Source organism: Thamnophis sirtalis, unplaced genomic scaffold (assembly GCF_051295495.1).
Source record: "Thamnophis sirtalis isolate CommonGarterSnake01/CBP01778 unplaced genomic scaffold, rThaSir2_p1.2 scaffold_1, whole genome shotgun sequence".
Taxonomy (NCBI): Eukaryota; Metazoa; Chordata; class Lepidosauria; order Squamata; family Natricidae; genus Thamnophis; species Thamnophis sirtalis.
Window position 1 is genome coordinate 6,821,821 of NW_028261381.1, and position 15,195 is coordinate 6,837,015.

Genomic DNA, 15,195 nt, shown 5'->3' on the forward strand with positions numbered 1-15,195 from the left:
GTAGATGAAACAGGTAAGACTGGAAATAAAAATTAGAAACGATTCTTCTCAAGCCCAAGCTTGAAAATATAACAAGAGCCATTGTATTTGCAATTTATTTTTCCCTTTTTTTCCCTATATGGTGGGGCAGAAAAACTTGTTCCAATAACTCTAGGAGTAGCATGATAGCTAAGAACCATTTCTACAGCCTTCACTGGGTTATCTGGAGGGAACACTGACTGGTTCATGATGGTCCTTGTCTATTCTTAATTTCTGAAGCTTCAAAAGACTTTGGAAAAACGGGGACAGAAAAGGCTACCATAGGTATCTGTTCTGACCCCCCTCATTCCACACCAAAGCACTCCCAAGGCAAAGATACTTTACGGAATTTATTAATAGACAGACAGGTCCTTGGCAGCAAACCGGCACAGATAAGCCTTGGCAGCAATCCAGCCTGCCAAGCTCACAATACTGTTCTCCAACATTGGTTAATGCGTTGACTTCTGCAAAAGGGGCGTGTGCACAAGCATTCCTTTTATAGTCTGGAGAGGAGCCTAATTACCACCAGCTGAGTGCAATTACCTCCTGTAACTGCGTAATTGTTCCTTACGCCTATTAGCTCTCTGGTGCCGGGCATCTAGGAACAACTCCCTTGGCTCCTCCCCACTGCTAACATCTGGATCACACTCCCTTGTCTCCTCCCCACTGGTCTAAGGCTCAGGCGCCTCCTGGTGGCCAACCAGCCTCTCTGCGCCCTGCTTGGAGTCGGAACCCTGTCCAGGGTCCTCCACATCCTCCAAAGCCGACTCATAGGGCCCCTCGCTGTCGGAGTCTGGTGGCAGCTCCAACGGCTCCTGCTGGGCCACAACAGGTATCCATGGTTTCTTGGCAGTTTTTGCATGGTGGTGGGAAAGGGAAGGGCGCGGAAGTCGAATTTCTTTCTGCTCACCGAAACTCCTCAATCCTCCTTTGCTTCTCCTGTTCCATTTCTTCTCTCATTTTCTCCATACGCTCCTGCTCTCCCTGCTCTTTTCTTTTCCGCTCTTCCTGTTCTTTTCGCTTTGTCTCCACTGCCAGCCGTCGCTTTTCTGCCCTCTCTGCTATTAACCTGTCCCGGGATAGTTTCAGCTCTTCTTTGTGCAGAGACAAATCCTGTTCAATTGAAAAAGGAGTGTAAAAGAGGATTAGGCTGCTCAAACACTAAACCTGGCCTGGATGTCACTAATGTAGAGAAGGGCATTTCCAATATATTTGGTATCTGAAGAAGACGGAATGTATTTAAACTGTCAAAACTCGGGCAAATTTTATCACGTTTATAGCAAGCATTATTACATTTATTCTAAGGGCCTTTAAACACCGCTCCCCCCACACTATTACCTTCACAACAATTCTGTTCAATAGGTTAGGTTGAGAGATGATTGGCCAAAGGTCACCCAATGGGACTTATCCTGGTATGGAGATTAGAACTCGGTTCCACCACAAAACCGCGGACGACAAAATCGCGGTCGACGAAAGCGCGTATGTGACGTCATCACAGTGCGACGAAAAAGATCGAAAAATGTAAAAATAAAGCGAAAACCTTACCCTAACCCCCCCAAACCTAACCCTAAACGTAACCCTAAACGTAACCCTAAACCTAACCCTAAACCTAACCCTTAACCTAACGAAAAACCTAACCCTAACCCTTAACCTAACCCTAACCCTAACCCTTAACCTAACGCTTACCTTTATGTGAATCGGCTTGCTGTAATTTAATTTTTATTTCAATTTTTCGATCTTTTTCATCGCGCTGTGATGACGTCACATACGCGATTTCGTCGACCGCGCTTTTGTGGAACGCGGTTTTGACGGGTCACGTTAGAACTCAAACCACCCTATTTTACTCAAATGCTGTAACAACAATGTTCTGATTGTTCCCCAGGTCTTTTAGAGTGCTTCTGTCAGCAAGCCACTCCCACCAAGTCACATGGCCGGCAAGCCACTCCCACAAAGGAGGCCACACCCACAGAGTAGGTTCCAAATTTTTTTTGAAACCCACCACTGCAGTAAGTGCTGTAGTTCCACACATAAAGGAACTTGGAGGAAATCCTACTAAGACAATGGAGCTTACTTTTCATAAGACATTCATGAGAATCTGCTGTTAGCCTGGCAAACAATAAACAGTGTTCCCTACTAATTCAGATAAATCTGTGTCACGGTGTTTTTTTGTTTTGCCAGCTGTGCTTATATTCTAAGACATACGGTAGGCTCACTCTTCACCGTAAGCCTACTACCGCATGTCTCCTTTGCCTTTTTCTTTCTTTTTCTCTTTCTGTTTGCCTGCCATGAGGAGATAGGCTAGGAACTTTACCGGAATGTAGTTATTAGCCAGTAAGTTTGTTTGTTATTTATTTTACAATAAAAAATGTGTTTTCTTAGAATCTACCTCAGGTTTATTTTACTTAATCATAAGGTATACTCCAAGGAAAAACCACGATTCACCCCTCATCAAACACAGGGTTGAATTTACAACCCTCACAATCCGGAGCAAAGGTGGCGATGAACAGTTAGCTTCTCATTTTTTACCATAAGCTTCCGTAAACATAGATTATGTAAGGGAAATTTAAATGACCCTTTATTCTGGTGGGTGGGTGTGAAACAGAGGTGGGTTCCTAGCAGTTCGCACCTATTCGGTAGAACCGGTTCGTCAAATCTATCGAACCGGTTAGAAGAGGTTCCACCAGTGGACCTGGAAAGCAGGCCACACCTACAGAAGAGGCTCCAAAATTTTTTGAAACCCACCACTGGTCCTTGGATATGATTATTCTACACTATCATGCTCCTATTTATAAAACTCAGTGCCTCTGTGAAAGGTAAGGATGACTACTGCGTTTGTGGCGCAATCAGAACATTGTGTGTGTTGAAGTTGTTTTAACGCAAACCCAAGATGCCTTTTAAAAAACAAGTTTACCTCATATTCTTATGCATGCCAGTGCTGTGTGTGAGGTAATTTAAGGTGGTTCTGACAAGTGTCGTCGGCATCTTCATATCTGGTCACATGGGCGGCAAGCCACTCCCACAAAGGAGGCCACACCCACAGAGTAGGTTCGACCAATTTTTGAAACCCACCACTGGTGTAATAGTAAACCTTACCTCCATTAGCTGATTTCCCTGCTCTGCATCAGCCTGGGAACCATTTTCAGTGGAGACTGCTTTGTAGGTAACAGTGGACGTTTCACTAGCAGGTCCTGGATGAAACCCAGAAGTATCGGCAACCTCTTCACCAAATGTTTGGTTCATATCAAGTGTCAAGGGATGCTCCTCCATAAAAATGCTAGAATCAGGAAGACTTTGGTCACCTCCTCCTCCTTCTTCTCTTTGTTCCTCTACAAGGCATCTAATAGGTTCTGCTTCAACGTCTTCTTGCCCTGAATCTCTCTCGTGGGTTCGTTCTTCCACACTGGCTGATCGTTTGACAACTGTGGGTTTTCCCTTGGAGTGAGCAATTGTTTTCCTAATATTTTTTCTCTCTCTGGGCTTCCCTGTAAGGAAGAAGTATTTTTATTCCGCTTTATTCCACAGATCTGTAGTTGGGACTAAAATTACCTTTTGTAAATCATTTGTGGGGTGGGTGGGGGATGACTTCACAGAGATTTTAAAAATTATTAATTGTAGGATTTAGGCCAATGCTACCGAGAATTGTGCCATAGTACCTGCACAGGCATTTGAGAGGAAAGTGATAAACAATTGAGTTTTTCAATTGTTGAAAAATGCGCTCTACATGGGGCAGCTCTTGAAGAGTATTCGGAGACTCCAACTCGTCCAGAATGTAGCCGCGCGAGCGATCGTGGGTGCACCTTGGTACACCCACGTTACACCTATCCTCCACGAGCTGCACTGGCTACCGATCAGTCTCCGGATACGCTTCAAAGTGCTAGTCGTAACTTATAAAGCCCTTCATGGTATTGGACCTGGGTACTCGAGAGACCGCCTGTTGCCAATTACCTCCCAAAGACCCGTCAGATCACACAGGGTTGGCCTCCTCCGGGTTCCGTCCACCAGCCAATGCCACCTGGCTACTACCCGGGGGAGGGCCTTCTCTGTGGCAGCTCCGGCCCTTTGGAACGAACTCCCTGCGGAGATTCGGACCCTCACCTCTCTCCAGGCCTTCCGGAAAGCCGTTAAAACCTGGCTGTGCCGGCAGGCCTGGGGTTGATGAGTTCCCCTCCCCTCTCGACTTGTATGGCTGTATGACTCTTGTGTATTTTAATTACGTGTATTGTGTTTTATGTCCCCTTTTCCCCTCCTTGAGTTGTTCGCCGCCCTGAGTCCCTCCCGGAGAAGGGCGGCATACAAATAAACTAAATCTTAATCTTAATCTTAATCTTCTGTTCCCCAAATCTATACCTTAAGATTGAGGTTGAGGTTTATTAGATTTATATGCCGCCCTTCTCCCAAGGACTCAGGGCGGTGTACAACATTAAAAGAAACGCATACTACAAAAGTTAAAAAGAAATTAAATAGGATATCCCCAAACCCAATTAAAATTAACAATGACACATTTTTTTTTAAAAGAATTCAAATTAAAATTAACAATAGTCAATACTTTGATTTGTTTTGTTCAGGCCAGGCTGGCTTGCTGGAAAAGCCAACTTTTTAGGGCGCGTCGGAAGGACCGGAGGTCGGGGATTATATGAAGCTCCGGGGGCAGCTCATTCCAGAGGGAAGGCGCTCCCACAGAGAAGGCTCTCCCCCTGGGGGTCGCTAGCCGACACTGTCTGGCCGACGGCACCCTGAGGAGGCCAACTCTGTGGGATCGCAGTGGACGATGGGAGGCTACCGGTGGCAGTAGGTGGTCTCGCAGAAGGAACCTTGTTCCATCTGCTTCATCCCCCACCCCGATCTGTTGTACATCAACACCTTATCTACTCTTATACTTTTAAAATAAAATAAAATGGGCAGTTAGCCCACCAAAGCTTTCTCTTAAGAGAACTTATCCAATAGATCATTAGGGCTGAGCAATTAGAAAATTAAGAACCTTAGAACTCACAAGGGAGCAGCACCTCCAATCTATTCTTTAAAGCAGCTGATCTTTATTTAGGTTTCTGCCTCAACCGGGGAACAAATGTAACTGGTTTAAAAAAGCCATTGAAGTTCGTGAGCTGGCTTGTCAAAAATCCCACATCTTGTGGGAGCCTGAAAAAGATGTGTTGATTTATCACATCACACAGAGGTGCTTCCCTCGTGTAAATTCTGATGCATTTCCCCCAAAACATTAACTACTTTTTTGTATGTGGAAGGAGAGTGAGTCCTTCTATGGTGCTTTATTTGTAGATGATTTGGGGGGAAAAAAGTACTTTAAATGGTGCTCCGTTGTTATTTTGGCAAAAGATCTGACTGATCCACACAATCTTTTGAATGCTTACAATGGCGTTCCTTCCCCAGAGGCATCGCCAATGATATCTAATAGAAGAGAATATATGTAGATCAGGGTTGAACTGTGGTGTCCTTGGTGGTCTTTGAGCTGGTTGTTTGATTCCAGATGTTTTTTTATTGAAAATTTTTGGGGAAAAAACTTTTACAAATGTTTACCTCCCTCCCCCTCCCCTCTCCCCCAAACCCCCCAACCTTCCCCCCTCCACGCCTTCCCAGAACCAATACAGGGTATAAATCTTTAACAAAGATATTCTAAAATAAACTTTAAAAAAGTTGGTATCACCTCCCATAGACCGATTCGATCACACAGGTTAGGCCTCCTCCGGATTCCATCTGCCAGCCAATGTCGGTTGGCGACTCCCCGGGGGAGAGCCTTCTCTGTTGCAGCGCCAGCCCTCTGGAACGATCTCCCCGTGGAGATCCGGACCCTTACTAACCTCCCGGCCTTCCGCAAAGCTGTTAAGTCCTGGCTGCTCCAGCAGGCCGGGGGGCTCTCGGAATATCCAGCCCCCCCGGAGATTGTGACTGTTGTATATTTTAATGTTGTTTGTGTATTATTCCCCCTCCCTTGTTTTATTGTAAGCCGCCCGGAGACCTTCGGGAGTGGGCGGCATACAAATCAATAAAACTATAAACTATAAACTATCTTTCATTTGAGCTTTAACTCCTCTTTGCTAGGCTAGCTCTAAACAGATTATATCATTCCTTGTTTCTTCAGTCATAAACTATCTGGAATTTCCTAGTCCCATATTTATTTTTGGTCGCAGATGTTTTATACCCAACTAGGTAACATCATCAATGCCCTAGTCTACTAATGACTTTTTTATCGTCGTGGCCAGAAAAACTAAAGGAAAACTAAGGAAGCTTCATCAGGAAAGGAGATGGAAGATGGCATAAATGTGCCAAAAATCTTGCCCCTGCCAATTTAAATGAGTATTTTCAACTTTAGAATAATAATGCAACTAAATATAATCTCACTAAAACTCCTTGCTCCTTGGTGGATAGACAGTTCCCCAATTGTCCTTTATCTTTCTTTCAGTTTATCTTGAACCTGACAAAGGGCTAGTTTTGGTAAAGCAGGTTACCTGGCCATCAATCAAGCCCTTGGTTATTGAGAAACTGTTAGAAAATCCTGTCCTTCTTCTCTTTGTCCCTCCCTCTCCCCTTCTTCCTAAATTGTTATGCAACAGAAAAAGTCGTACCTACAACAAACTCTGTCTGACTTTGGGGTTTCTCTTTCTTCAAACTCTTTTTTTGTTTTTTCAACCCATCTCCAGCTTTCTGTATTGGCTGTTTTTTGGGTCTTTCAGTCCTTTTGATCTTTAAAACTCCTTCAGCCTGGAAACAAGAAAAGAAGAATCAGATATAGATCTTTCCTTTTTAATGTCATCCTACCCTCTGTCTGGGAAGCGAGTGCATGAAGAAAAGCAGAGGCTGGGCTTAGTCCAATTCATCCTTATTGTAATTTTTCCAGAAAGCAGCATCTTTTTCTCATCTGTACTGAGTACCTCTGAAGTGAACTGGGTCAATCTACTAACTGACCAGAGGTGGGTTCCTACCAGTTCGCACCTATTCGGTAGAACCGGTTCGTCAAATCTACCGAACCGGTTAGAAGAGGTTCCACCAGTGGACCCGGAAAGCAGGCCACACCTACAGAAGAGGCTCCAAAAAATTTTGAAACCCACCACTGGTCCTTGGAGATGATTATTCTACACTATCATGCTCCTGTTTATAAAACTCAGTGCCTCTGTGAAAGGTAAGGATGACTACTGCGTTTGTGGTGCAATCAGAACATTACGTGTGTTGAAGTTGTTTTAACGCAAACCAAAGATGCCTTTTAAAAAACAAGTTTACATCATATCCTTATGCAGGCCAGTGCTGTGTGTGAGGTAATTTAAGGTGGTTCTGACAAGTGTCGTCGGCATCTTCATCTCCGGTCACATGGGCGGCAAGCCACTCCCATCTGGTCACATGGGCGGCAAGCCACTCCCACAAAGGAGGCCACACCCACAGAGTAGGTTCGAACAATTTTTGAAACTCACCACTGCAACCTTCCTATGTGTATTGACAATTAAAGGATAAATAATAAATGAACCCCTGCTGGCAGAAAGAATACATGAAGCATTACATTTGACAAGTTCCAGTTTTTCTAAAAACGATGAGATAATGGTACTCTGAAATTTATCACCAAATAAGTCCATGTCATCCAATCTACCTTTGTTTCTCTCTTCCCTCCCCATTTCCTCAATAACCCAGATCCAGATCAGTTTTATTTGTGTTGCAGGCACAAGACTGAAATCCCAGCCCATACCTGTTTGAGGCGGGCAATCCCAGGTGGCTGGCTGGTTGACTCTGACAATGCTGTCACATCTTCCTCCATGCCGAAGATTTCAGAAGCATACAGGTCAATTCTTGGATTCTCCATAACGTCTTCAGGGTAGTCAAAAGGCTTTATGGAAGCATGTTCAGGATCTGGAGCTTGCCTTCTTTGATAATACAATCAGGGGATCATATTTAGGTCAGATAAACTCTTAGAAAGCTCCCAAGCACATAATCATTCTTCCACCTTGTAAAATTAGCAATATCAATCAAAGGACAGATAGTTTGGATTGACCTTTTCCTAATACTGTTCTCTTAGTGTTTACTTTCAAGCGTGACCCGACAAAAGGGCGAACGACAAAACCGCGCCAGACTAAACCGCGTCGCTAAAACCGCGACGTCATCAATGTGGAGACAACAGCGCGGAGACAGAAGGGCGCTTTAACTTAAGGTAAGGGTTAGGTTTAGGGTTATGTTTAGGGTTAGGTTTAGGGTTATGTTTAGGGTTAGGTTTAGCGTTATGTTTAGGGTTAGGTTTAGGGTTAGGTTTAGGGTTAGGTTTAGAGTTAGGTTTAGGGTTAGGTTTAGTTTTACAGCGCGCTTCTGTCGCCGCGCTGTTGTTGGCGCGATTTAGCGCTCATTCGTCGGAGCGCTTTAGAACACGCGGTTTTGTCACCGTGGTTTAGTCGGGCGCGGTTTTGTCGTTCGCCCTTTTGTCGGTGAACCACTTTCAAGTGCTGATATTTCTTGAGCTATAACTCAGGAATGAGCCCTAATCCGTCTCTTCATTACTGGGAAAAGGGAAAAAATGTAATATTAATGGACCTCCCAGTTGATAGTTACAGAAATATTCTACCCCAGTAGTTCTCAACCTTTCCTTCATAACAGACCCCCTTTAAATATCTTTTGTGGCCAAGGACCATGAGTATGGACCCCCAAGACTTAACTCAACATTTAAATCCTAACTTTTCTTCAAGCCTTCAGGTTGCCGGTGACATCATCAAGCTCAACTACAGGTTGAGAACCCCATTAAAATGGTCCTACGCCATTTTAATCTCTGAATCTCCCAAAAGGTCTTTTCAAAGCCACAAGCTTTTCTGAAGAAGCACCACCTGATTTAATTCCCTAGAGTTACTGCACATTCAGTCTGATGAAATCTTTGTATTCTTGCATATGAAATATGCATATTCTTATATGAAAATATGGTGGGTGGAAATAGATAGTCCTGAAAGTCCATCCTGTTTTGGATCCACAGAAGTACAGCACAAATTTGTGGCCCAAGTTGGTTGAAGAGACCCTGAGGTTTTTGATACTGTTTGATGAAAGTAGCTTGTTTGTTTCTTGTTCATTTATCATTGGTGTTTTTATGCATCTCTACTGTAAAAGAACTCAGGGCAGTCTATGGCAAAGATAATAATATTATAATTATATGAACCAATAGAGATAGAGCTTAAAAAGAAATCTAACCTCTCCCAAATATTGCAAAAGTTGACTGTTCTTATCTATTTTAGCAATGTAGCACCTACCAGATGTGTTGGACTCAAAATTCTCAAAACTGGCAGTCAGTTTAGGCAGTCTGGAATTCTACAGTTTATAGTCCAATATAGTTGGAGTGTCTCAAAGACTACTAGTTGGAAAATAGACAAATATACAACCACCAGAACATTGCCTACATACCAGTGGTGGGTTTCAAAAAGTTTTGGAGCCTCTTCTGTAGGTGTGGCCTGCTTTCCGGGTCCACTGGTGGAACCTCTTCTAACCGGTTCGGTAGATTTGACGAACCGGTTCTACCGAACTGGTGCGAACCAATAGGAACACACCTCTGCTACATCCATAGTATCGTGACCCGACAACAGCGCGAACATCATAAGCGCGCCGACAACACTGCGGCGCTAAAACCGCGATGTCAAAAGCGCGCCGACAACAGCGCGCTGACAACAGCGCGCCGACAACAGCGCACCGATTTAATTTAAGGTAAGGTTTACGGTGAGGTTTACGGTGAGGTTTAGGGTTAGGTTTAGGTTTAGGTTTAGGGTTAGGTTTAGGGTTAGGTTTAGGGTTAGGTTTAGGGTTAGGTTTAGGGTTAGGTTTAGGGTTAGGTTTAGGGTTACGTTTAGGGTTAGGTTTAGGGTTAGGTTTAGGGTTAGGTTTAGGGTTAGGTTTAGGGTTAGGTTTAGGGTTAGGTTTAGGGTTAGGTTTAGGGTTAGGTTTAGGGTTCCGTTACAGCGCGCTTCTGTCGGCGCGCTTTTGTCGGCGCGCTTTAGGGCTAATTAGTCGCTCATTCGTCGCGCGGTTTTGTCACTGCGCTTTAGTCACCGCGGTTTAGTCAGGCGTGCTTTTGTTGTGCGCGCATTTGTGGTGGAACCCCATAGTATACCTCTCAGGTATCGAAATACATCTTCTAACTATCGAGAATTTACAATGTTTGTCCAAGTTTCCTAATGCATCAGGTCTACGTCTTATTTTGTTACACTGAGCTCTTCTACAAGTTACTAGCTGTCCCATATACTTACGTTTCAGATGTAGAAATCTTTAAAGGAGCAAGACGTGGTTTATAGTGGAGGAGATTAGTTGATCGAGCTGAGGAATCTAGTTGTTCGCCTTCATCTACGAAGGAAGAGGGGTGATAAAAGAGCTACCTTTTAGCAGGTTACACTTTGAATCTTGGCAAGGGACCAGGTAAACATGCAAATCATCAGCTAGAAAAGTCATCCCTTTCTGAGAAAGTTGGCCAAAGTTAAGCAGAGTAAAATGATCTCTTCAAGCAACTCATCCTGGTATCGTGAACAGCAGTAAATTTTTAGTAATTTAATGTGATGTTAACTATACTGTATTTGCTCAGCAGGAGAGGGAATGCTGTGACCTCATTTGCCAAAATTAGATGGCAGGGATTTCTAATATCTGTTTCTAATATACATTAGAATAATTTATATTTTTCTAATTTATACGCAACTACCCTAGTCACATAGATAGATCCCTTAATGGATGGGATTAGATGCAACTTTATTTAGCAAACTAGATATAATTTAGGTTGTTGGTTATTTGATGTAGAATAGATACGATTTTGTTTCTTCCCATTGAATTTATACACCCTTCTCATAATTGAAGTGTGATGAAATCTATTTGCATATTTGAAGGTTCTTAAGAATGCATCTGGATGTGAAGAATAAAGGTGAGACAGAATACTGTAAGATCTGGAATAAATTTTATCGATTGTTGGAACAGAAAAGAGGGACCTAAAATAAGAAATGATTAGGATTTATAGAATGGAAAATTAGAATTATGTACTGTATGTAATTATAATAGAGTGAAAGTGGATAAGATAAAATCGAAAGCAATATGGATGGAAGTAAGATGTCTTTATATTTGTAAATACTGAATAGACCAAATGTAAATAAGCAAGGTGTTTATGATATCTAACTTATATTTTAGTATGTATGTATGTATGGAAAGGACAAAGCCAAGATGGTTACACTGTGTCCAATGTTTTATTGTGTGTTTAATAAAAATTCTTTAAAAAAAAAGAATGCATCTGGATGCATAGGCTGATATATGTCATCCTTGCCATATTTTAATTTCTCCCCCCCCAATCAATTTTATTGATTTCTTTTTATTTATGTAAAAGACGTAAATGACTAGGCATCTTATGTACTATAATCCCAGATGGCTCACAAAACAATAAAACATCAAAGAATATTTAGAAATCATTTACAGGCAACTCCTGGAACTCTCCCACCCACCCCTAAAAACTCTCTTTCATACATGAAAATCTGTTGGAGGGTGGGTGGGTTATGAGCTCTAGCCTCACCCTACCCCAATCTGAAAGCTTAAAGTGGTTTCTTCAGGTGGCCTTATAAAGGCAGTGCCTTTATGCGTCTTGCTTTTTGTGACCTTACCCCTATCATATGTAAATGCTAACTGACTGCATGGGAGCAATTTTTTAGAGTGAGATTCTGAGGGGAAGAGTGCTACTGTCTAGAACAATGGTTCCCAACCATGGAGCCCACTCCCCACGGGGGGTAGGGATTTGATTTTTAATGGGGGCCATTTGAACCTTGTTTAAACCAAGTTAATGGCCTTGAGTAGAGTCCATTTTTTCAGTAAAGTAAGACTTATATGTCACAAGGGAGGGGGCATCAGGATTTTAAAGATGCTTAGATGGGGCATAGCCAAAAAAAAAAGGTTGGGAACCAATGGTTTAGAATAATTACAATCACATTTGTTAATTCATGTACAACTACAAGAGCATTACATCCCCCCCCCCCAAAAAAAGACTTGTGTTGTTTAGTGTTTAGTGTTTATTAGGATTTGTATGCCGCCCACTCTCGAGAGACTCAGGGCGGCTTACAGATAAAGCAGGAAGGAGGAACATATAAAAATTTAAAAAAACAGACATTAAAATTCACATCATTCATAGCTCAGAATGGGGCTGGATAAATCAACAGCCCCAGGCCTGCTGGAACAGCCAGGTCTTAATCGCTTTGCGGAAGGCCAGAAGAATAGTAAGGGTCCGGATCTCCACGGGGAGATCGTTCCATAGGGCCGGAGCCACTACAGAGAAGGCCCTCCCCCGGGGAGTCGCCAGCCGACATTGACCGGCCGATGGCACCCGGAGGAGGCCCAATCTGTGCGATATTATTGGTCTTTGGGAGGTGACTGGCAGGAGGCGGTCTCTCAGGTACCCAGGTCCTAAACCATGTAGAGCTTTAAAAGTAACGACTAGCACCTTGAAGCGTGTCCGGAGACCAATGGGGAGCCAGTGCAGCTCGCGGAGGATAGGTGTAATGTGGGTGTACCTAGGTGCACCCACGATCGCTCGCGCGGCTGCATTCTGGACTAACTGAAGTCTTCGAACACTCTTCAAGGGCAGCCCCACGTAGAGCGCGTTACAGTAATCCAGTCTTGGCGATGCTGGCTTTAAAAATGAAGTCTCTGAATCTGCAGCATTCAGCGAAGGGGCTCCTTGTAACAGCGTGGAACATCTGGAAGGAAACAGCTTTGCCATCCCAGCCCCCTGCGTGCCCACAAAGCACGGTGAGTTGTAGTTTTAAAATTGAAGTCACTGGAGGATTCTTTTTATTAAAAAAAGCTTAATTTTACAGGGTTTTTTCTGCCTATACTACCTGGGGAAATCTGGGAACTGAAATTCACATATCTTAAAGGTTGAGAAATACTGAACTAGGCAAAATCCTAAACTGAACAGACTGATAGGTTAACAATGGGCTATGGCCAACAGAGGGAGCTCTTGATCCAAGAATAGACAATAAAATCATACAGTGTTTCCTCTGTTCCCTTTGATTTACATTGAAAAGGAGCAGATGCAAAGATTTTGTATTAAGTCAGCTGACTCAGTTTGATATCCTTCAGGTGTATAATATTATAAACCCCATTTCATCTAACTTCATCCCTGCCCAGAATGACAACAGGGACTAGTTAACCCCTAAAAGAACCAAAGGACATCTAGTTAGGAAATATTGTTTTAAAGAAATACAGACATTGCTCTTCTTACAAACTTTGGAGTTACGGAGTTTTGCTATTACGAATAAACCTGTCCACAATTACAACCGACATTGTCCCCAGAGTTGAGGAGAGTTTTCAGTGTGCTGCATATCTGCAATGTTGTGCGTGGGGAACAGACGAGGAGCCACATTCCAACAATGCTGTTTATTCAAGATAAGAGCAGACTATAAACCAACATCTAGTTTCTGGCCAACAGCTCCTTTTAAGGGAAACTCTCAGCCAATTAACCAATAACTTTAAAATCCATCTTGCACTTGCAAGGCAGTAGGAAAAGCGTGGACATAATACCCCTTCCCACCCGCGGGATGTTCCATTAATTTCGTATTACACAAACATAATCGTCCAGATACATTGGTCTTCGATGGCTTCGTGTTGACCTGTGGCTCTCTTGTACTTCTGTTGGGCCCCCACCAGGGGTGGGTTTCTCGCCCCGTTCCAACCGGTTTGGTTGGAACGGGGCCAGCGGTGTCCTCGTGCACGCGCGTGGCGCACGCATGCATACTACCGTCTGTGCGATGTTCCAGCTGCTCCTGGAGGATCGCGCAGGCGCTGTATGCATCCTGCGCATGCGTGGAAGCGCAGAGCTCGTCAAAACCGGGTAAGGAGCACGGGCAGGCGGGTGCACCCTTCGCCGTTCCCAGAAGTTACTTACTTCCGGGTTCGCCGACCAACCGGTTCGCAGGGACCGCCGCGAACCGGTTGAAACCCACCCCTGGCCCCCACCCATCGACCGCATTCTTGGCGCTTCTTCAACTACATCACATGGATTACTAATGCTCTCTGAGGCCTCCAACTGGGCATATCCTTCAGCTGGAGATGAAGAAGAGCAAGGTGGACTCCGTGGCAGTGGACCCACTACATCAGATGGATTACTAACGCTCTCTGAGGCCTCCAACTGGGCATATCCCTCAGCGGGAGATGAAGAAGAGCAAGGTGGACTCCGTGGCAGCCGACCCTCAATAACAGGTGCTTTATTCTGCACTGGACTCAGCCCTTCCTGGTCTAGAATTCACATTGATTTTGCGGGGCCGATAAATGGAATGTCTTTTCTAATTGTCGTCGATCCGTATTCCAAATGGTTGGAGGTGGCCATGATGAGGTCACCCACGACGGACGCTGTTTTCAGGGTATTAAACAAAACGTTTGCAACAAATGGGTTGCCGGATGTGTTGGTATCAGACAATGGGCCTCAATTTATGGCAACTGCATTCGAGCAAATCAAGGAATACATCACGCCCTTGTCGCGACATTTCACCCCGCAAGTAATGGACAGGTGGAACGAATGGTGCGAACGACGAAAGAGGCGTTGACTCACACGGGCCCCGGGGGCTATCAGGAGAAACTTAATAAGCATTTGTTCAACCAACACGTCACTCCCTGTGTAGCCACTGCTAGAAGCCCAGCCGAATTACTTACGGGTCGCCGCCTGAGAACAAACTTAGATAGAATACATCCAGATTATTCGATAGAAACCCTTTCAGACTGGGAAAATACGGTCAGAACATTTGAGCAAGGTGACCGAGTATATGCCCGAAATTATACCGGTCAACCTGTATGGGTGCCGGCACATATCACAGAAGTTACGGGTCCCCATTCATATCAGGTGGAGCTCAAGGATGGACAACAGTGGCAACGACATACTGACCAACTTTGGAGCCATGCAGTGGCTGGAAAAAGTGAATCGTGGTGGGAATTCAGAAGAGCAAGAGGGATGACAATGCAGGGATATGCTTGTCCCTCCGTGGACATAACAATATCTATGCTTGTTTGGACATGCAAATAAAATATATTTACAAATAGCCACTTGGAACATAACCTCTGTTTATAAATAGAGCACTCTTTGTACTAAAATATATTTTTTCAGGTATTCTGTTCTTCTGGCTCTGTTGTATCATGTAACTGCTATAGAAGAAGTTGGTCAAGAGAAACCAGCTACAATTTTACACACTGTTTTCAGTAGCC

At 44.0% G+C, this 15,195-nt stretch overlaps 1 protein-coding gene across 1 annotated transcript in view; it reads right to left on the minus strand.

Annotated features, from left to right (window-relative positions):
- The window catches only part of KIAA2012 (KIAA2012 ortholog), a 98,081-nt gene that overhangs the window by 6,004 nt on the left and 76,882 nt on the right, over window positions 1-15,195 (minus strand). The window contains exons 15-19 of the mRNA XM_087704967.1: window positions 10,227-10,320; window positions 7,706-7,880; window positions 6,597-6,732; window positions 3,112-3,500; window positions 929-1,131 (exon numbers count right to left, since the gene is read on the minus strand). Coding sequence (XP_087561093.1) covers window positions 929-1,131; window positions 3,112-3,500; window positions 6,597-6,732; window positions 7,706-7,880; window positions 10,227-10,320 — 997 coding nt within the window. The remainder of the gene's footprint in view (window positions 1-928; window positions 1,132-3,111; window positions 3,501-6,596; window positions 6,733-7,705; window positions 7,881-10,226; window positions 10,321-15,195) is intronic.